The 22,950-nt window shown below is 39.2% G+C and overlaps 4 protein-coding genes across 5 annotated transcripts; 3 read left to right on the top strand and 1 right to left on the bottom strand.

The window, feature by feature from the left end:
* The first annotated feature begins 654 nt into the window (after window positions 1-654).
* LOC122035887 (sulfate transporter 3.1-like) lies at window positions 655-4,331 on the top strand. The gene is made up of 12 exons (XM_042595041.1): window positions 655-1,081; window positions 1,171-1,378; window positions 1,444-1,615; window positions 1,708-1,773; window positions 2,457-2,570; window positions 2,655-2,771; window positions 2,858-2,984; window positions 3,070-3,356; window positions 3,441-3,631; window positions 3,705-3,784; window positions 3,863-3,939; window positions 4,027-4,331. The coding sequence occupies exons 1-12, from the start codon at window positions 748-750 to the stop codon at window positions 4,186-4,188; spliced, it is 1,935 nt and encodes a 644-aa protein (XP_042450975.1). The 5' UTR covers window positions 655-747; the 3' UTR covers window positions 4,189-4,331.
* A 666-nt stretch (window positions 4,332-4,997) lies between these two features.
* On the top strand, window positions 4,998-9,543 carry LOC122035896 (F-box/kelch-repeat protein SKIP30-like). 2 transcript variants are annotated; one of them, XM_042595053.1, is made up of 2 exons: window positions 4,998-5,151; window positions 8,088-9,543. In XM_042595053.1, exon 2 carries the CDS (start codon window positions 8,150-8,152, stop codon window positions 9,191-9,193), a length of 1,044 nt encoding a protein of 347 aa, XP_042450987.1. In that variant the 5' UTR covers window positions 4,998-5,151; window positions 8,088-8,149; the 3' UTR covers window positions 9,194-9,543. The 2 variants fall into 2 exon arrangements, with proteins under 2 accessions (XP_042450987.1, XP_042450994.1); XM_042595060.1 differs by lacking the exon at window positions 4,998-5,151 and adding an exon at window positions 5,202-5,535.
* A 2,769-nt stretch (window positions 9,544-12,312) lies between these two features.
* Window positions 12,313-13,227, top strand: LOC122035876. The gene has a single exon (XM_042595030.1). It carries the CDS (start codon window positions 12,529-12,531, stop codon window positions 13,051-13,053), a length of 525 nt encoding a protein of 174 aa, XP_042450964.1. The 5' UTR covers window positions 12,313-12,528; the 3' UTR covers window positions 13,054-13,227.
* A 1,282-nt stretch (window positions 13,228-14,509) lies between these two features.
* On the bottom strand, window positions 14,510-22,946 carry LOC122035867. The gene is made up of 3 exons (XM_042595021.1): window positions 21,879-22,946; window positions 17,732-18,039; window positions 14,510-15,278 (listed from the first exon to the last, which is right to left on the bottom strand). The coding sequence occupies exons 1-3, from the start codon at window positions 22,844-22,846 to the stop codon at window positions 14,926-14,928; spliced, it is 1,629 nt and encodes a 542-aa protein (XP_042450955.1). The 5' UTR covers window positions 22,847-22,946; the 3' UTR covers window positions 14,510-14,925.
* Between the last annotated feature and the right edge of the window lie 4 nt (window positions 22,947-22,950).

The raw sequence follows: 22,950 nt of genomic DNA, 5'->3' as shown, positions 1-22,950 counted from the left end.
GATTAAATAGGAGAAGCGCAGAAGTTTCTAGAGTGGCGGCGTGGACCCCCGTGGCGGAAGCTTCTGGAGACACGCAGCCTCGAGAAGAAGATCAGCTGGAGGGTGGGTCCCGCTACGATACGTTTTCTCTGCAGCGGGAGGGGGGGAGATCGAGTTGGTTCCGGCGATTTCAATTTTATAAGTCGGGTCCGGTTCGGTCTAAGCCGATTAGACCGATCGATAGGATGATTTACTTTATTTAGGTTCGTGCATGATGGACTCGCTTTTAGTTATGATGAAGAGATGAGTCCGATGGATAAGACAAGGCGCGATAAAGTGAAAGAAAACAAGGGTCAATTATGACGACCTTGGTCTCGACTAATTAAGCCCTTTGGAAATATTGATGGACTTGGAACGGTAGATACGACGAGACCAAACTTGAAAAGGAGATTAATTAATCATAAGACAATATATTAAATCTCAAAAACAAAAGATTTAATTTAGACCGGACCCGGCCGAACCTACCAAATAGACCGATCTCATCCTGCGTGTTCTCCGTAGCGCGTTACTGCAACACGCTCGCCTTCCTGATCCAACCATATCTTGCCACGTAATCTCTGAGGACCCATTCAAGGCCTCCAATGGCGAGCCTGAGAGCTCATCTCTCTACTTAACAAACCTCCAGCCTCTGTCTCTGCCAGTGCCAGACTCTGCTCTTCCTCCTCCTCCACTCGATCACTCACTCCCATTCCCTGATAGTTCAATCGCATGGGGAATGTGGACGCGGCGGTGCCGGCGGAGACGGAGTTCACGATACGGGTGCCGGTGCCTCCGGCGCGGCCTTTCCTCGACACCTTCAAGGCCAACCTGAAAGAGACCTTCTTTCCGGACGACCCGCTCCGCCAGTTCCGCCACCAGACGGGGCCCCGCAAGCTCCTTCTGGGTCTGAAGTACTTCCTCCCCATCATCGACTGGGCCCCCACCTACTCCGCCTCCATCTTCAAGTCCGACCTCATCGCCGGGATCACCATTGCCAGCCTCGCCATCCCCCAGGGCATCAGCTACGCCAAGCTCGCCAACCTGCCTCCCATCCTCGGTCTATGTAATCCACTCATCGTCCATCCATCAAACTCCGTTTTTAGTCGATCGATCTATTAATTATTAGATTTGGCACCCGTGAACATGCCAAAGATTCGAGCTTCGTACCGCCTCTGGTGTACGCTATGATGGGGAGCTCCCGCGACCTGGCCGTGGGCACGGTGGCCGTGCCCTCGCTCTTGATCGCATCCATGCTGGGGAAGGAGATCTCGCCGGCGGAGGAACCTGCACTGTACTTGCACGTAGCCTTCACCGCCACCTTCTTCGCCGGTCTCTTCCAAGCTACCGTCGGCTTGCTCCGGTGACATATGTGATACTTAATTTCCCTATTTCGACCTGAAACTAGTTCTTAATTAGCATCTGCAGACTTGGTTTCCTAGTGGACTTCTTGTCCCATGCGACTATAGTGGGGTTCATGGCAGGAGCTGCTACGGTAGTGTGCCTTCAACAGCTGAAGGGGATGCTCGGTCTCCAGCACTTCACCACCGCTACTGACCTCGTCTCTGTTATGAACTCAGTCTTCTCTCAAGTCCATCAGGTTAATTCATTAATTCTTCTTTCCTTTCAATTGTTTACTCTTTTCGATCTTGATTGAATTCACTAACTAAAGCTTTTTTATTGCTGTTGCAGTGGAGGTGGGAAAGTGCAGTGCTGGGCTGCTGCTTCCTCTTCTTTCTTCTCGTCACTCGTTTCTTTGTAAGTATCCATCAAACCAAAACAATCACAGGTTTTTAACTTAATTAGACATCATTATGATTATTTATATATCAAACAAAACAGTACGTAGAAGTTTAAGGACTTCCCTAATCCCTCTTGCATATATATATATATATATATATATATATATATATATATATATATATAAACTAAAGAGGACACAAGCCCGTGACAGCATGCCTGCATTGTTGAGACACGGGAAGAGACTCGCCATCGTTCAATCCAGAGGATGTTGTCTTCTTCTTCTTGTTTATTGACTCGCTCTGATATATGCCATCAGTGAACTACTGTTCCATAATTTTACAGTTGGAAATTTAATGTACTTTTTGGGTTCAAAAGCTTCTTTTTTTCTTATGGCTGGGATTATTCTGATTTTCTTATAGTAAGTTTGGTGTGGTTTCAGATTAGGGTTCTTAGCAAATTTAAAAAGAAATTAACTTGCCTTCAAACTTCTAGGACCAGAATTCAAAGATAAGAACACATCAATGATAAGAATCTCACTGTTTCCTTACTGTACTACTGCACTAAAATACAAAGGCATAAGACAAGCTACGATTTGACCTGCCCACAGGCCTAACCGGATCCGGCCCGGGCCTGTAGCTTGGTCAACAGGCCCGGGTGATATAGAAGTTTAACTAATATGAATTTGTCTGAATAAACAGAGCAAAAGATGGCCAAGGTTCTTCTGGGTCTCAGCTGCTGCACCCTTGACTTCTGTAACACTTGGAAGCCTTCTGGTGTACCTCACTGATGCAGAGAACCATGGAGTCCAAGTGGTGAGTAATCCCTGCCATTTCATTCAGGATTGAATTAATTTCCATTTAGTCATATATTTCTCTCTTGTCCCTGTGCATTTGCAGATTGGGCACCTAAAGAAGGGTCTAAACCCTCCATCAGCAACCAGCTTGACCTTTGCGCAGCCCTACATCATGGTCGCACTCAAGACCGGCATTATCACCGGCATCATCGCCCTCGCTGTAACATCAAAACTCGAACTCAACACTATCCTTGAACGAAGCTCCTAGTTCAAACTGTTTATACTGATATATATATACATATACAGGAAGGTATCGCAGTAGGAAGGAGTTTTGCCATGTTCAAGAATTACCACATTGACGGTAACAAAGAGATGGTGGCTTTTGGGACGATGAACATGGTCGGATCGTTGACTTCATGTTACCTAACGACCGGTGATTCCATCACTAACTGAAGTGACTAACGAACTCATGATTTACTTTGACCTTGAAGACGCTGATGTGAACTGCTGTCGTTCAGGGCCATTCTCACGGTCGGCGGTCAACTACAACGCTGGGTGCAAGACGGCCATGTCTAATGTGGTGATGTCCGTCGCCGTGCTGATCACTCTGTTGTTCTTGACGCCGCTGTTTCACTACACCCCCCTGGTGGTCCTCTCCGCCATCATCGTCGCCGCCATAGTGGGGCTAATCGACTACGGGGCCGCCGTCCGACTGTGGCGCGTCGACAAGATTGACTTCTGCATTTGCTTGGGTGCTTACTTGGGAGTCGTCCTCGGCAGTGTTGAAACAGGATTAGCCATCGCGGTATGTCCGTGACCAAAACAGAGCACTCAAACGTGTGAATTCAGTTCTTGATTCATCCATTTGCTCTGCTCTGCTCTGCTCCAGGTTTCAATCTCCCTGTTGAGGGTCTTGCTCTTCGTCGCAAGGCCGAGGACCACCGTGCTCGGCAACATCCCTGACTCGACGGCGTACCGGAGAGTCGATCAGTATCCGGAGGCACAAAATGTTCCCGGAGTGCTCATCCTTCGCATCGACTCTCCAGTGTACTTTTCCAATGCTAGCTACTTGAGAGAAAGGTTGGTTGGCAGATCCACATATCGTCATCAACAAACTACACTGGTAATTAATCTATATATGTTTGATCGATAGGATATCGAGGTGGGTCGATGAGGAGACAGAGAGCAGCAAGGGGGAGACTAGTTTACAGTACTTGATCCTGGACTTGGGTGGTAATTAACTAGCTGAACTTGTTCTTGCTTACAGTACAGATAGATCAAAACTGAGCGTTTCTTTTTCAACTATTGCAGCCGTCGGCAGCATCGACACTAGTGGAATCAGCATGCTGGAAGAGGTCAAGAAGATGACTGATAGAACAGGCATTAAGGTACTGCAAATCTCGAGTCTGCGCATATACACTAGCTCGTAGACTGCTCTACTTTGTCTGTATTTTTATTTTTTGTTTTTCTTTCAGTTTGTGCTAGCAAATCCAGGGAGTGAGGTGATGAAGAAGATGGACTCCTCAAAGGTCCTTGAAGCTATTGGGGAAGAATGGATCTTCCTCACCGTCGCCGATGCCGTCGCGTCCTGCGACTGCATGCTGAACGCATGCAAGCTTAATGGCGCTTCATGCTAGAATGGCGTATCTAGATTGTGGTTGATGATGATAGATTTTTGTGCTATATAATTCCATGGCTAGAGATGTATCCGATTCTGTTTAGGCCTACGCTATGCTTTAGAGGAGATTATCATGGTAAATAAAGTCACCTTCGTCGTGCATTGTTCTTGTCTTAAGTTTTTGTTAAGGTGAGCATATTAATTCACATTATTGACTACTACACTATAAATGATAAAAATTTATATTATAACAGTTATAATTTCATAGTTGTTATAATAAACTTCTGATTTAAGATTAAGACAGGATAATAATAGAAATAATATAGAAAATAAAAATGATTAATTAGATGAGGTAATGTTGAATTGGGATGAAAAATTTCACTTTAGGATAAATTGATAAGTGTTCGCGATGGATCTAGAAGTTTAGTATCTTTAGTTGAAAGCAAAAGGTAGTTAGATAATTGTACAGCTGATAAGATGTCCTTTCATTAAAAATAAAAATTAAAGTGAGACATACAATTTGAAAAGGAATGACACATTTTTCACTTATGCTTAAGTTTTTATTCTCTCAACATCAACGTACATCCTCTTCATCTTCATTATCTTAACCTCTTCATACATATATATTATTTACTTTATAATTAAAAACTGTAATTTTCCATTAATGTTTTGATTTTTTTTTTTCGAAAAGGGGATTTACTTGGTTGTGATAATCCAAATTACAATAGAGGAAGAGGAAGGCTGAAGGCATACGGTTAAGAATAAATAAATAGAAAAGCGCCAAGATTCGTGCTCTGATTCGGGGCCTTTGCGCGATGGAGAGTGCGGCCGCCCGCACATTAGTTTTTATCTGCGCTCGGGTCGCTATTTACATTTTACACGCCGCTCCTCGTCTCACCGGCGCTTCCTCCGGTCCCTCGATCAATCAACCGGTCGCAAGGCGGACGCAATTGGGACGAATCCGGTGCTCGATCCATCCAAGGTACGATCTTTTTCCTTCGCGGCTAGTTTTTCTTTAGCCCTGCGGAGCGAGTTGAAGGTAAAGTCGGGAGTTTTTCGTTCGTTTCACCTCTTTCCCGTGCGATTTTGGCTGCCTCATTTTGAGATTTGAGCATTAGCGAGCGCTTGTCGTTGTGCTTGTCATTTTGTGGGGGAGGCTTGCCTGTTGTGGCGAATTGGTCTGGTTGCGCTTGCTTTGGAGGTCTCTGTTTATTTAGGAACGAGGGTTTGATTTACCGTGTTGCAGTTGTGACTCTGGCCCCTGTGGGTAGGTTCGATTATCTAATTGTTGGATTTGATATCTTATCTCCGCTTCTTGGTGCGTCGCGGAGGGGTTCTTGTTGGATTGGTTATCTTCTTCCGTCTGGTTAGGTTTCTTCACTTAAAATTTGTATATTCACAAAATGTTGCTTATGGTCGACGGGAGATTGTAAACAAACATATGCCTTTCTTATCTTTATCTTTCATCATTAGTATTCGCTAAAAATCTTTGATTTTTATGCCTTGGAATCTATTACACCACTAGGAGTAACTGAAGTTTCTCATTTCGGTTTCCTGATTTGCTAAGTTATCATCTCTTGTGATAGTGACCTGTACTTGTTTTTTCCTCTTGAAATCTCATAAACGGTGTATGCTATGTGGTTCTACTGTATTGGTATTGTTGAACATAATTATGATACTTCTTTTCATTTAAAAAAAAAAAAATTCAGGGTGCAAGTTAATACACGTCAAGCTAACCTATGCAAAGAACTGTTAATCTCAAATACCCTCCTAGGAGCTACAAGAAGAAAAATACAAAAACACAAAGCCAAGAACACCAGGTTCATTAAGAGATATGGGCATTGTGTGATTTGACAAGGTTACCTACCTATGCCCATAGTCATAAAAGAGATTTTATTTAAATAATACACGAGATGGCTTGTCTCCTTTTATGATATAAGGAGTCTAGGACATGTGTTTGTGTGTGATTATGTGCATTGCCCTACAACTCCATCTGTGGGATTTCCCCCATAACACTACAAGGGTACACCAGTACACCGTCCTTGTTAAATCTAATGAGCTCACCAATGAGTTCAATCCCTGAAAATGCTTTCCATCAAAATACAGAATACATTATTCATAATCCATTTCAACAAGAATAAGGGAATCACCATTTTCAATTTCAACTACAGCTTGCAATTGTAAAGAAGATGGTTTTTTCTTATTCTTTTTCACCTTTATTGTTCACAGCTCCGAATTTTGTTGGTTGAAGATGCCAATTTCATGGACTAACAGCTTGTTTAGTATCATATCTTCTCCTTGGTGTCCTATTGTCTTCTAAAATACTGTTTTTCCTTTGAATTTGTGCCTGTTATCTACTTTTGATTCCATTGATTGATTCAAGAAAGTTATTCATATATGCATTTTTTTGCTACTTGATAGTGCTACTGCTAACTGTTGTCCAATTTTATTGCTTGATTCTGAACTCTAGAACATTGAGTACTAGATTTGTGATGTCCTTATGCTTTCTCAAAGTGTATTCTGTTGTTCTATGTCCTTATTCTTTCTCAAAGTTTATTCTGTTGTTCTATCATTCCTCAACTATATGAAACTTGTTGACTTAATTTTATTTTGAGACGATCTTGTCATGTATATCAAATATTTGTTCTCATGCCTTATGCTGTAGCATTGAATTTTAAGAAGGTAATGTGTGGCTGTGTGCTTCTTCTCTTGTATTGTTCTGAAATTACTGTCTACATGAGTACATCCACTAAAAAATGGAATGATGCAATAGGCAGCAAGCTTATTCAACTATTTTCGTCAACACTTGTTTCATGTATACCATGTGCTATGACAAGTTTCCCATTCCTCCTCAAGGCTTTTTTGCTGAAACCTGAATACTGCTTATTTTTTGTTTTTGCCTTTTGTTATTTGTGGTTTAGATGCAATTTAATATTTCTCACTAGGAACAAGACATAATATGCAGGTGTTTTTTTACCACTTCAAGTTGGTCATTCCTGATGTCAAACTCGTTGATAAATGTAGGAGACACAAGATAAGGGTCCTATTAAACCTAGAACTTTTTGTTTTATTCTCTTAAGTTTTATGCTTGTACTGAGATAATTATCAAAATAAAATTATTTACTATAAGACGAATGAATAACTTCTATGTACTGGAATGCTTTAGGATGTCTCATTGAATCAGCCAATGGGATAGGAAAAAGCAAGTTATTAAGTTCACCCTTCTTCATTTATATAAAAACTCATAAGAAGATGACCTGAGAGTTGGAAAATAACATATACAAATTGTTTGTATGATGATCTAAAAAAAAGTTGTTCACTCATATCTAGAGAGACAATTTGCTTAGAAGAACAAAAGATGACATTTTTTTAATTAGACAATCAATGAAAATTTTTGATATATCAATATGATAAGAAGAATCTATATATGATTTTTATCAACCTAGGAAAAAATTTATGGTAGTCCCTAAACAACTTAATATGATGCTTTTTAGATAAAAGGGATATCTAGTTGTTACATTAATGTGATTGAAAGATATGCAATAATAATGTTTTATTAGTGTTGGAACTACTTGGAGTGTGATGAAGGATTTTTTATAGTTATAGGTTCATGAGGAGATTCTTTTATCTAATTGGAGTTCAAGTATAAGCATAATGGTCTGATATAAACACCATGAATTTCTTTCAAAGTATAAACTCGGTAGGGCATTCCTTATTTGGGAGAATAGCTGATGAGTTATACCTGCTACTTAAGATGCAACTTCGGAGGCAACTGATTTTCTATGCTTTGATAGTGATTTTATGATGTTTTCATGATGGCATTCCTTTTTCATTCAAAGAGTTTGATAATTTAATTAAAAGATCTCATAGCATCTGCTGTTTTGATTGATATTTGAATATTAATAACACATTTTTCAGGCTGTGGAATTTCACCAAATACTTCAGTTTGCTATGTCAAAAAACCTGAGCAACTAGACAATATGTCACCGCTGTTTGATGGTCTCCCTGATGAAGTTGCTATCCAATGCTTGGCACGAGTACCCTCCTACTTCCATCCTCAATTGCAGCTTGTTTGTCGCTCTTGGAGGACTGCACTTCGAGGCCTTGATATATTCAAGACCCGTGAGGAAGTTGGGGCTTCAGAAGAGTTACTTTGTGCCTTAGCATTTGAGCCTGAGAATGTTTGGCAGCTCTATGACCCTCTACACGACCGTTGGATAACCCTGCCACTTATGCCTTCGGAAATCAGACACCTAGCTCGTTTTGGTGCGGTATCTGTCGGCGGTAAACTCTTTGTTATTGGAGGAGGTAGTGATAGAGTTGACCCATTGACAGGAGATCATGATCGTATCTTTGCTAGCAATGAGGTTTGGTCGTATGATCCACTCCGTTTTGAGTGGACACGGCGGTCCCCTATGCTTGTACACCGTGCAATGTTTGCCTGCTGTGCATTGGATGGAAAGATTGTGGTAGCTGGCGGATTCACAAATTGCCGAGAAACCATAACAAATGCAGAGATTTATGATCCTCAATTAGACAAATGGGAACCCCTTCCTGATCTCTGTCACTCACATAGCTCTGCATGCTCTGGGGTGGTCCTCAGGGGGAAGATGCATGTCTTGCACAAGGGATTGTCGACGGTTCAGATATTGGATTTTGGGAGAAAAGAGTGGGATGTCGCAGACTATGGTTGGCTACAGGGCCCAATGGCTGTGGTTCGAGGGGAGCTATATGTTCTAAGCAATGGCTGCATCTCCAAACAGTGCGCGAAGAATTTACCTGATAGGGTGGTATCGTATGTATCCGATTTTCACTGCCGCATTGGTTTTGGGATGATTGGAGTGGGTGATGAGATCTATATCATCGGAGGAGTAATCGGTCCTGGCCCTAGGAACCAATGCATTAAACAGCTATCTGATGCCGATGCATTGAATGTGAGAGCCGAGAGGCCAGCATGGCGCAGAGTATCTGCGATGACACATTGCTGCGGCAGCATTCTCGGGTGTGCGGTGCTCAGGATCTAGTTATCAATTATCTGATGCATGTTGGTTACTTCTCGAATAGCAAAAGGTCCATGACTAGAATCACCTGGTCTCTTTCTTGCTCTTAATATGTGATCACCGGGCTTCTCCGTTTTTGTGTTGCCCTATTCCTAGCAAATGCTGTAACTATATGTTTTGGGTTGTTGTCATTGCCCACTGAAACCATCTCTTCTTGATGTTTCATTGTGGGTCAGAATATGTAGGTCAAGAGTGGCTGGAAGGGTTGGAAGTGAGATGGTGTTGATTAGTATTCACTTGTCAGGACGAAACTTATTCGGTTGATCAAGTAAGAAATCGTCTGCCCGCCTCAGCGGTGAAGGTCGTCGAGGATCTTTCTTGCTCCCAAATGGGCGAGTACCTTATGTGCGTTCTCTTGGTTCTTCTGTCACAATTGCAAGCTTCTCCCTCTTCTTCCCATTGTACAACCCTCCATTCTTGATGGAAGGAAGCTTCGGAAATCCTTCAATCACTTCGGCGTCATCTTGGATGTCATCACCATAGACACAGAGAGTCTCACACCCAAATGTCGATTCTTAATTTGGATTTGTCGTCCGCGGCTACTTAGATTTGATTGTGGACTGTGAAGGAACAATTTAGTCGGATCCTTTCAGTTTAGGCCAAGCCTTGTCCTTCCTGGAGGAGACTTGGACGCCTTGCAGCTGGTTACGACGACGGTGGAAGGGTTTTTGTTAGAGACTATTATGATGAAATCAGTGCATTCCAAAGATTTAATGAAACAATATTTATATTTTATTTCTAGTAATCTTGACTATATGAGTTGATAATTATATAATTAAGATTATGTATGATAATTTCAGTTTTTGTTCGAATTTGGTATTTTTATAATTATCATATGTTTTTTCAGTAACCAATTCAAATTATAAGGACAATTCATGAAGAAGAATCCTAAAAGTAATTTAGAGCATCTACAGTGGATAGTCCCCGTTGAGAGCTCCTTCGTTGTCATGTCTGTGTCATATCAAAAGTAAAAAATCTCATATCTCCTTTCACTATCAAAAAATCTCTCAACAATTCCTTCATGGTTCTCACACTTTTCATTATATATAATTCTCATTTCTCTTTCATATTTTACATTATACACCATTAATTTTTTTTATAAAATTAAAATTTATAAATTGCTAACATGAAACAACATTAATAATTTTAAAAAATACATAAATATTACAGTGCATCAAATAAAAAAACATAAATGTTGGGGTTGCAAGATTGCAAACATAGTTCCATATTGAAAACACATGGAAAAGATCACGAGTTTATAAGAGAAAGATATCTTTATTGACATGATGTTTTTTGGGTAGAACCCAAGAGTAAAACCATGAGGGCTTAGGCCCAAAGTGGACAATATCATACAATTGGTATCAGAGTCTGGACTGCCAAAAGATTTAACCGCCGACTGTGCACAAGAGCTATGTTTTGGATTTGATATTTTTTAATATCTTGTCATTCTTTGTCGATGCTATGTTCCATTGTGTTACCATCTCTGGCTTTAGATTTGCCCTTTCTCTTCGCTGCCTTTTGCCCTATAGGACGAATGCGGACTTCAGAGTCATCTAAATCAACACTTGTATCTGGATTTAATGTTGAAGTGTTTCCCCCTGATTCAGATGTTCTTGTCTTCTTGTTAGAGTAATGAGCAACTGATTGTGGAGTATATTTCTCATATTATTTGAGAACCCTCCACATATGCATATACTTAAAATCCTTGCATTTGTTGTTGGCTATCCACATATTCAATGCATTCTTTAACACATTCTCGTCACTCCAACCGTTTTGTCGATGAGTATAAAAATTATTATAAGTTGCAGAAAATTCATTTATCATCGGTGCAAACATATAATAATGTGATTTCAGCCGCTGATAACTTCTCGTCATAGATCCAGTGGGGCGATGTTTGTTGTAGTAATCAGTTATATGTTTCCAAAAAGCTTGATCATTCTGGTCATTACCAATGATTGCATCAGTGCTTATAGTTGCCCATGACTTTGCAAGGACCACATCTTCATCGAGAGACCAAAATCTTCATTTTGATTTATTTTCCTCCAGCTCAACTTCACTCTCCTCTTGTGATGAGTGTGGTGACAACTGAGTTGCAGGAACAGATGATGGTGTTAGAGATTCTTTGTCGCTGATAGATGGATCAATAGTTGCCCTTCTTGATTCATTCGAATGTATGACAGGTGGTTGACTAGGAGAAAATACGTAAGGATAAGGCATCCCAAGTTGGCTACCCATTGCTGACCAATCTTGGGATGGATACATACCAAATGGAGTTGGGGCGGTGTTACTTGGATTCCACATCTGCAAAAATTTTTGAGAACTTTGGGAATTTGAAAATTTTGAAGAATATTGTGGAACATATAAAATATTTTGAACATTTGGAGGATATTGTGGGTGAGAGAAAATATGAGGATATTAGATATTTGGAGGAGTGCGAGTATTTTGAGAAGATGTATTTCCTTCCGTATTTGAAGAATTCAAAAGATTCGTAAAGGAAGTATTGAGATTTTCATCCATCTCGAATACAAATAGGGAATGAAAGGAAGAAATGAGTTGAGAGCAAAGATTGCAATGGAATGAATGAAATTGATCCCATATTTATATATTTTTATATATATATTAAATAATAAAATTAAAACATTGAACACTAATTAAAAATTAACCGTTGTTCAATGACATACAATCTATAAATTAATCGTTGCTCTCTTATCTTTTTTTAATTATTAAAAAAATTAAAATATATAAAAAAATTAAAAACTATGAAGAAACGGCTCTATAACAACAAAATCGTTTGTTTGTATGAGTGAAAAACCTCCTCTCATTAGGGATGGAAGAGAGGTTTCTCATTTATGCCACGTGGGAGATAGGATGCTCTTAGCAGTATCCTTAGAATTCCATCGATCAATGTCTGGCCGTTTTACATAAATATCCTCGCTCTTACATAATCTAAAATACAAGGCTCTGACAATTTTATACTAATACCCTCGTTCTTTGACATAATTAACATGATGGACCTGGTCTGATAGCTTCACCAAAATGCCCTCGAACTTTGACATAATCAAGAATAGCTGCCCTTCTCTTTGACCTACAACAAAAGTGCTCTTTTCCTCTCGTTGCTCTTTCGAGATCAAACATTAGGGTTTGTAGAGGAATCTCCTACGCCCGCTTCCGATTCGAGCTAGAGTTCTTTGTTTCGATCTCTTGGAGGTTTACCCCTCGAATTTGGTGTCGAGAAAGCGTAAAAGTACTCGCCTTTCGTTGTCGAGGAGTTGGAATTCGTCTCAGGAGGAGGAAGCGCCATGCGGATCCACTCGATCCCCCCGAGGCAGGCCATCTCCCTTCGCTACGACGTCAGCGCCGCCCTCTCTCCGGTTGAGGCGGTGGCGGCCGCGGCGCTGCGGAAGGGGAAGCTCCGGCGCCTCCCCCACGTCTTCAGCAAGGTCCTGGAGCTCCCCTTCTCCACCGACGCCGACGTCTCGGTCTACGAGGGCCCCCGTGGGTTCCGGTTCGTCGCGGCCGCCGACGGCCTCGACGGCCGCGGCGTGCGAGTGCATGCGGTGCGGATCCACCCGGGCGTCACGAAGGTGGTGGTACGCAATGGGGCCGCTGCGTGGGACGATCTCGAGCTGGACAGATGGCGCTTCCGCCTTCCGCCTTCGACTAACCCGGCTTTGGCTACTGCAGAATGCAACAACGGGGAGCTCGTGGTGACTGTCCCCAAAGGTGCCGACTCTGAGGATTCCAGTGATGAAACTGGCGGAGATGCAGAAAAGGAGGAGGCTCGCGGCTGCGACGGCGTCGGACTGCTTCTGCTCGTACTGTAATTCTACTTTCTTTCTCTAAAAATCGTCTTTGATTAAAAAAAACTCCTTGCTGGACATTTAAGTATCTTTTATGTACATACATATAAGAGATGCTTCTGCCGAGTTGCAATTGCATAAATAAACATAGCAGTTGGATTTGGTGAACCAATTGCTCTCTTCTTCTGATTGGAAAAATGAAGCTTAAATCTTGTTCCAGTAAGATGCCTTGACCATATTGTAGTTTCGATCTGTGTTCAAGTTATACCTGTTTGTTTCCGGCTTCGTTGAGTTTCTTATTATACATTGCATCTTGATGAGAACCAATTATGCTGATTTCTTTCAGAAGTGATATTGTTTTTTTACTGATTTCTTGAGTATTCGATACCAGTTTTGTTTGTAATGAGAGAATTCTTTAATTGACATCATGTTTCTAGCTGGGATTATGTGATAGTTCCTTCCTGTGATTTAATATTTTTCACTCATAGGATAACTATACCAGCTTTACAAACAACTCTTACTCTTCTAATTTACGATCACGTAATCAATTTCTGAAGGATCTTCATCTGTTTAGTTCATCCTTTGTTTTTGAAGAAAGGTCAAACATGTATCCTTCTTCCATTCCTGCTATTCCTCACCCTTTTGTTTTATTGTTTTTGTTTTCTTAGTAGTTTATAGTATCAAATGTTTATAGCCCAAGTATGGATAAATCAAAATCGATCCACGGAATTTTTATACAGTTTCTGCAAGTTTCATGTTTGTATTTAATTTTTACACATTTTGTTTAAGTTTGATTGACTAATCTTATTCATCGGGAGGCTGCTGATAAGTTTAACAAATCGCAACCAGTAAAGTTGGTGCTGAAATTAAATTACTTGTGTCATTTTCAGCCTGGTCAGCAACCATTAAGCTTGGTTAAGGGAAGATGATAAAATCAAGTAGGCATTACTGTTTCTGTCGCGTGTGATCATTTGTTGGCTGAATCTTCCTCTGATTTCTTTGGTAGATGCCCAACTGGAGTTGAATTACGGCATGATTAAACAAGTTTTGATGCATTTGTTTGTTAACTGGTACAATTAACTACAGATTAATAAGCTTCCTTCAATAACGTTGAAAAACGAGTGAGAACTACTTTTAGGAAAAAAAGTTCGGATCAGCTAGTGTTCCTAAGAACATAGATATATTGTTAGAGCATAGATACATTCTTGAGATGATGTTGGGTTTTAAATATTTTGTATTCTAATATGTTTAAATCCATTAAAATGATTCAATCAGAATACTTTGATGATCTTTTGGTGCATAAAATCCAAAAGTTTGATACGCGTCACCTGCATTGTCAAGTATGGTCAGTAAACAATAAACATTCACGTATCGAGTTTAAATCCAAATAATGTCTAAAAAGATCAAATGCGACATTACCTGCCTCTCACCTCCAAGCATGGCATATATAACAAATGCTCCCAGCATATAACACATTTGATTGGATATTAATTTCTCATTCTACTAGAGTTATGAGTAAACTCATGATACAGTGTCTGGATCAAAATAATACTAACAAATACAAACAAGTTACGTTGTTAGTTACAAAAGAACGATTGTAGGGAAAAACCTGCAAACCCACCTTTGACAGACGATCACACCGATCAGGTTAACCAAGGGATATAAGTTATATCCAGAGGCCGTTGGATGTTACTTCAAATGGCAATTGTCTTTCCAGAATTACACTGCAATCTACACGAGAACTAAACAGAAAACAAGCGTGGCATTAACATTATAAATAACCATTTGAAAGATCATTAGAGGCACTAACAGGCTAGATTAAACTCCTTCCTGCTCTTGATGACAGATTTTTTTCACTGCATCGTAATCCTGACCATTTGCAGATCATTTGATGCATTAGTCAAATAGACTAAAGTCCTTCCTGCTCTTGATGACAGATTTTCTCACTGCATCGTAATCAATTTTCTCAAAGTCCGATGCTGTTGCGAGATACCCATAAAGGATCCACTTCTTCTTTCCAGTCTTCCTGTCAACTTTGACTAGAGCAGGATTATTATCATCATTACCGGAGAGAGAAGCCTGTAGGCACGCCCATCCTTTACGTCCATGCTTTTCCTTCTCCAAGTGTTCTACTAGTCGCTCAGCCTCCTCCAATCCACGTTGAGTGTCCGAAAATCTCACCACTGCAATATCTGTGTGGCCCTGCATCCCGTTAACTGCCCTGGCCTTGCAGTTAGAGAACCCCATGTCTGGAAGAAATCCAAGAACATGAAGGGAAACATAGTAGGTTAACATGAAAGAAAGTACTCTCAATCACATTTCATATAAATAACAGGCATTCCTTGTCCGATTGACTAATAGCAAGGTTAAGCAGAAAAGCGCCGAGACAAGAGTGGTGAGTTAAAATCAAACACTTAGAAAAAGTGGAAATGCTCATGTAGTGCCTTAATTGAATTATTAAATACCATATCATTCGTAATTACTTTAAGTTTGCTTTTGATACACAATAAGGGGTGAAGATATAACAAATATCACCATGGCACTCTCCAATAAAGAACAAATACTAACTAGTTTTATCCTAGATGCCAGAATACTTTCCAAACCAACTTGCCCAAGTATCGAGTAAAGCACATGCTACGGAAATTATATCAAATATCCAATCATAGATTTATGAAGGATAAGCTAAACAATAACACATAACAGCTGAAATAAAAACAGAAATTAACCTAGAAAAACAGTATAATGATCAACAAGACTGGAACATTCAAGCACACTGTACTGAAGTGACAGAATCAAATTTGATTGCCATGCCCATGATAAGAAAACAAGAGCAAAAAAACTTTCTCCTCTGCTACACTTTCGATATTGCTATATGAATAGAAAGACCAACAAAAAGTGTAAAGGGTAGTGCAAGGAGTCCATCTGAAGGTAATTTAATAAATTTTCATTAATTATTCTCGAGTGAAATTAAAGATAATACACATAGGTTGATCCTGAAAAATTAGAGAGAAATTTGTATCCGACAATTGGACACCATATATACTGCTGGGAAAAACCCCAGTAAAGAAAGTTATCAATGCCATTCTGGCACCTATTGAGCATTACCATTATACTGTACTATACACAAGCAAAAGTCTTAAGGTATTAACAGGCCTGTAACATCTCAAGTCTCCCTGCCAGTCAAAAGGATAAAAAAACAATTGGCTGGCATGAAGATCATACTTTTATCCAGGAAATTCTAGACAAAATATCTTAACTTAGCCAAATAAGGCTCCTTTAAGAAACATTACAATAAAAGGGCCTCAACTAGGGTTCACAACTTCACATAAACAGAATTTCTTGTTTCTTGCCATCATCTGGAAGTCAAAGATACCAAAAAGATTGCCTTAACTTATAGTGTAGGTAAAGTTGAAAAATACAAGAATGAAAAGAATGGATCATGTGAAAAGAACATAAATTGGAAGAGCAAAATTAGGTATTAGTATATCGTTATCATCATAAAGCCATGTCTTTCCAGCAACTTTGAGAAGCATGACTATATAATAACAAGAAATTGAGTCAATCCTAAGTTGTTTCAAACATTGGTGATAAACCAAAGAATTAGGTCGAAGTTATTTATTGCTACTGTTGATGATTGTATATCCAATTCCTAACTTTACTATTTTTCATGCAACATATGCCTAAACATTGAAACAAACTTCCAAGCATCCAAAAAATGTCCTTCATTTAGCTTCAATTGTTTTCTGGTTTCAATTATGATGAACGAGGTGATGTGTTGAAACTCCCTCTTGAATCTAATTCCAATTTGAATCGAGTTCAAGTTAGTAAAAGTTTTAATGCTCGAGATCAATTAACTATGTGAAGCAGACAGCTCAATTAGCTTAATAAGTTAAACTTTGACCTTCAGACAAACAATAGCTTCATGAGCTAAGCCTGACTAAGGTATCGATCAATGGCTCAGCTCATTTTTTGTTCCTAACAATTCATAATGATATTGATCAAATCGCTAAAATGAATCCATCACGAATCAGACTAGCTAGAATTATTCAAATTGCACTGATGAATTAGAATCAACAAGTACTATCCAGATTGAGCAGGTTCACTGAACCATCATTATTATGAAGCAAGTGTTAAATAGACCAAAATCACCATTGGCAGTGGACCAACAGAGATTCACTGAAATAATCATACCATCCTCTAAGGGGTGCAAAAATGGTAAGAGACGATGGAATCAATCCCAGAAACAACAGAGTAACTAGAATATGCCAAACAGTTTGACTACAATTGAAAACTGCTAAATGTTTGAATCAATCACAATATCTGATGACCAGTTCGCAAACGGAAATGGACATCATAAACCCAAACATTAAAAATGAACTGCCTTAGCATCATGATCAGGGAGAACCATTAGATCATCACAAGGAAGGGGGCCAGCATTATCACCCCTTAAACTTAAACTTGTTGGAAAGGCAGTTGTTCAAATAGCCAGCTGTTACATTAATAGTCTTCTTCAGACTGTGTCTATATGGTGCTGCCGTAAATCATATGATTATCAAAGTTAGCTTCAGAGTCTACTAATAGTCCAATAAAAATAATTTAAGGATATGAGATAGTAAAAAAGACTGTAATATGGCTTATAGACCATGACTCTTTGTAGGATTATTACTAAGTTATTAAGGAAAAATGAAGTAATCATATATACCTTTAAGTCTACTATCAATCTCTATATTTCGCAAATATTCCACGCAGCCATCCTTTCTCCTTCCAGAAATTATGTTATGAAGTATGACTGTTGGGGGCCATACAATAAGGTCGTCCCTGTTTGCTTGAGCATTGTCAGCAGATAGTAACTGATATGCTTTCGAGTTATCAGGGGCCTTTGAGTAATTCCATCCCATGAGAACACACAAGGCCTTGTGTAATCCAAGATGATCAACATGCAAATCTGCATTTTGCAAGGTGTATGTGTGCATGATTAACTCATGCACATCAGCAAAGTCTTTAGAGGCCCTGTGAGTGTGGAAACCAAAGACATTGAATACCAAAATAACTAAAGCAATAAAATTAGAGGCCAAAAACTAACTCAAACACTACTGAAAAGGAGCACTATCCTAACTGAGATAGTGCATGATTAGCTCATGCACATCAGCAAAGTCTTTAGAGGCCCTGTGAGTGTGGAAACCAAAGACATTGAATACCAAAATGAACAGAAAAAAAATCTAGTTAACTAAAGCAATAAAATTAGAAGCCAAAAACTAACTCAAACACTACTGAAAAGGAGCGCTATCCTAACTGAGATCCTGAACTAGAATAAAATGTGAATAAAACATTAAAATTAGTGAACCAAAAAGTGATTTTATGAACCTTTATTTCCTATATTAAAAAAAATCTTCAACTATTGTACAACTAATAGAATTGATGCCTAGGGTTTATTTTCTTATACTATAAAAATAATATAATATACAAAAAAAATATTCTATGGTTCAGTTATATTCTTATATAATTAAATAATATAATACATTACATGAAATATCATATAATATTAGTACTATGTCATATCTAACAATATAACAAATATATTACTATAGAATATTTATTTATTTATTTTTCGTATAGGGGAGTCTTGGCGAAGGGGAGCCGCGCAATGGTAAAATTGTTGTTTTGTGACCAAAAGGTCACGGATTCGAATCTTGGAAACAACCTCTTACAAAAAAGCAGGATAAGTTGCATACAGTGGATCCTTCCTCGGACCCCGCATGGTGGAAGTTTCTTGCACCAGACTGTCCTTTTTTTTTATAGGAAAGAGTTCAGTCATTCCTATAGGTAAGCAGTTTGCCAGCGAAGTATCAGCTCCTAGAAATACTAGTTCGACTCCAACCTCCTTCTCATCTTTTGCATGATCCTAACCACAATAATGAAAAGAGAAGACTTTAACAAAATGCTTTTTCCTAACTCTATCTCCTAATATGAATACTCACTGCACTGAGAGGTCTTGATGATAAGCCATCTTCCTAATCTGCTAAGCTAGCTTGTCCACGTTCATAGGGATGAGAAGTTGAATGCAAATTGATTAGAAAAATTAGACATATTTGTGATCAATTCAAAATGCTCTCAAATTTTTTTATGCTATAATATTGCTTCTCTTTGAGGTACCCAAAAAAAATTCAATTAATCAGATTCTTACAAGAGAAAAGGAGGCAAGGCACTGAAATATTTCATGAATCAAACATGACCTTAGGAACTATCAGCAATTTAAAATCATCAATACTAGCATAGTTCTATAACATAGGTATTGACTACATTGGACTTCCTTGTGAATATGGCTTTAACATGCAGAAAACAAACAATAGCTTTTAAGATCTATTGTCAGAAGATAAGGTGCCATAAAAATTGATTTGCCACCAATTCTAAGATTAAATATCACAAAACCAAGAACCTGAGTACTGATAATTTATGCAGAAAAACTAAAACAACTACTTAATAGAGCCATCTACAACAGACAGTTGAATGGCCAAACTACCTGAATTGGCCCAATTAAGACGCCCAAAAAAAGGTACATCAATGGCAGAAAAACTAATCAAACATATAATCATACACATTGAGAAAAATAAAACTAGTTCTCCAATTCATAGGGACACAAACAAGTAATAGTGCATCAAGCTTGGGAACAACAAATATGTACTCCAACCATGGAATAAGATCTTGGGAACCCATGGTAGTATGTGCTTGAAACAGTACATACTCTGTATAAGTTACTGTGTCAAAGCATGGTATGGATTAAGTATACAATTGCCAGGATGATAAGGTATCACAACTCACAAGTTGCACATTTTAGCTTCAAAAACAATGAATGATAAATTATAAATCTAAATTGAATGAAAAATGAAATACATGATTTAATAGCCATTTTTTTCATTGATCCATTAGATTGCATGGACCGCTGAACAATCAAACTTGTAACTTCAACATCCCATTTCCACAGAAACTACCCTAACATGTCGTATGATTTTCAATAATGAATTGTAATTTCAACATAAAAATTGCTTTTATTTCCTTTTTGACTGCGCAACTACCAGCAATTTCAACATCCTACACAAGTCTGAAGGAGGAGGCTGCCTGGAATATTAATCTGAAGCCAAATCACTGAATTGAGTGATTAAGTGATCCAACTACCACATGTAACTAATGGCATAGACATGTATGACCACTATGAGGGTATTGTCTGAATTGTCAAACCATGACATCAACATTCCAGGCTAATCCACAAGGAATTTGCAAATTGAGTTCCTACTACGAGAAAGAGTCACAAATGATTAATTTGTGGTCTGCTGAAGTACAATAAGAGAATATATAAGAAGTTATATGCAACCGAAGGCAACAAATGGAACAAATTCTAGCAAATTAAAGCATACTATTAGATAGCAACTAAAAACAACCAAAGCAAGACAAAGAACTCATCAAACACCATACTTCAACAGATTAACTAACAGTTCTCATAACTAAAGCCACCATAGCAGTTGCTTAAGCAACCAATCCTCTAATAGACAGACTGTATCACTAAATGCTGCCATAAGTGGCACCATCATAAAAAATAATAGAGTTATTTGGTAGCCATCAAAATTTTGCAGGATTTTAAATCTTCAGTTATATTACTACTGTCAAATTTTTGGCGCACACACACATAACTGGTAGCCATTTATCTAGCTATAACCCAACTAAGCTTCAGGCCAAACAAAGCAAAAAATTGATTTCAGTGAATGATCAGTTATGTGAGACCATAACTAGATTATTAAATAAAGCAGTGGGTAAAATCATCTGAGGCTTATGACCAGACCAAAAAGTTTTTAATATTCAGTACGCCTTAAAAGTTCCTTATGATGAATAAAAGCAATAACACATATGGGAATCAAGATCGGGATAGAAAGGAGAAAAAACTCTTAATGATTTTATGCCAAGTATGGAACTCATGAAATTGCATGCAACTCATCATGGTGAATCAGAGCAGTAGCACATACGGGAATCGAGATCATGATAGAACCAGAGAACAAAACTCAATGGTTTTACACCATGGAACTCATGTAATTGCTTGAATAGTTTCCTAAAATACAAATAAATTCTTGTAAATATGATGTTTGATATTATATACGTAAAAGAGCCACAGACTGAACATAAGAAGAATTCACCTAGAAGTAAAGTCAAACATGACACCAAATGATTGTAAATAAAGTTCCGAATCCCAACTATACATGGGACCAAATACTATATATTTGCAAGTCTACTATTATAGAGCCATTGAATTATTTGCAATACTATATAATGATAGATGTTTCTTTCTAGATTCCACCCAAAAAATTGTCCAGGGACTCTAATAAAGTTCTTAAAATCATTCCTTTCTTTCTAATTTTCAATTAGTTGTCTACGTGTAGTAATTAAATATATGAATTTGTACTCATATAATGAATTATCAAAAACAAATATTTTTTTATTCTAATATCATTATTAGATATGTGTCATGAGATAATAAAATCATCCAACAAAGTCAAAAGTAACAAGAAGATATTTCCTGAAAAACTAAAAAATAGAAGAAAAATATCAATGATCAAATAGTGTCGAGCAATCCCTGAAGCTAAAACCATGATTCACAATGAATTGGTAAGCGGCATGTTCATGGTAAACTTGAGTAGAAATTTTAAAAAAAATGCAGCATGCATAACTATAATATAAGAAGCAAAACTAAGCATAGTAAAATTCTCACGAATAAAGCAGCATCCATAAATACTTGACAGGCTAAGACACTATAGAAAACATAAGGAACTTTGTAAAGAAAAAACTTCAAAATGTAATCAGACCTGCCACAGGCAACACACAACAAAGGTCCATCTTTCCTGTCCGCCAAATACTTCTTTCTCTGTGCAAAGTTTTCATTTATCATTTTTGAGAACCAAAGAAAAGCTCTCTTAAGCGCACGAGGATCAACATCTAGAACTTCAGAAGGCACTTCATGACTTTCTCCACCCAACTTCACTTGCTTCGAAAACCTTAGTTCATCGTTCTGGTCCCGACGAAATGTACTTGCTCTTAAGAAGTAACTCCGGTCCACATCAGATACAGAAGGACCAAGAGGAATTCCATTAAGATTCCCATGTTGCATGACTTGTTGCCTGTGCCACAGGAACTCATCTTCTTGGCCATACTTCCTCTTCAGAGAGGAGGATCCGGCCCCGATATCTGAAAGATTCCGAGGGCCATCTGGTCCGATAGGATCAGGATAGTCGCGATGGGGAACAGGACCACGAACAAAGGGAGGAAACTGGCGGAAGTCCTCTGGGCTGAACCTTCCTCCAGAAGGTGGAGGGAAGCGCCTGTCGAAACCCAGCCCAGGAACAGGCTCCAGGCCGGGACCAAAGCCAGGGCGACCAAATGGGAACTTATCAGCGGCAGGGTCAAATGGCGTATCGAGAGGCAGGGAAAAATAGGACCGCGCGCTACCATCGGCGAGGGTTATGGTACGCCGCTCGAGGTTGTGGAATCCGTAGGATGGAGGAGGGGTCCCAGATCGGTCGGGGAGAGGAAAGGAGCGAGGACCAGCTGAGGGAGTGGGAACCTGGGCGAGCAGCGAGGTCGGTTTTTCATTGGGAGCGACTGGGGATGCGGAGGGTGGCGCCATTGTCTTGGAAGGCTTGGGATCCGAGGACGAGGCTGGGCGATTGTCGGCAGACTTATCGTCGGCCTCCCATCGTGACTTCTTGGTGCCGGCGGCGCCGAGACCGGAGGAGGAAGCAGGCCCTTTGCCTCCCGATCCCTTGGAGCTCTTCATGGATTTGGTGGGATTGAGGTCGTCGAAGATTGAGCACTAGGGTTTCAGACAAGACGACAAGCTTCAACGTTCCATGGGCGGACAATAGGGCCTTATAAATACAC

This window comes from Zingiber officinale, chromosome 1A, assembly GCF_018446385.1.
Source record: "Zingiber officinale cultivar Zhangliang chromosome 1A, Zo_v1.1, whole genome shotgun sequence".
NCBI lineage: Eukaryota > Viridiplantae > Streptophyta > Magnoliopsida > Zingiberales > Zingiberaceae > Zingiber > Zingiber officinale.
Note: the sequence above shows the minus strand (reverse complement) of the source record. Positions and strands in the feature narration are given on the sequence as shown.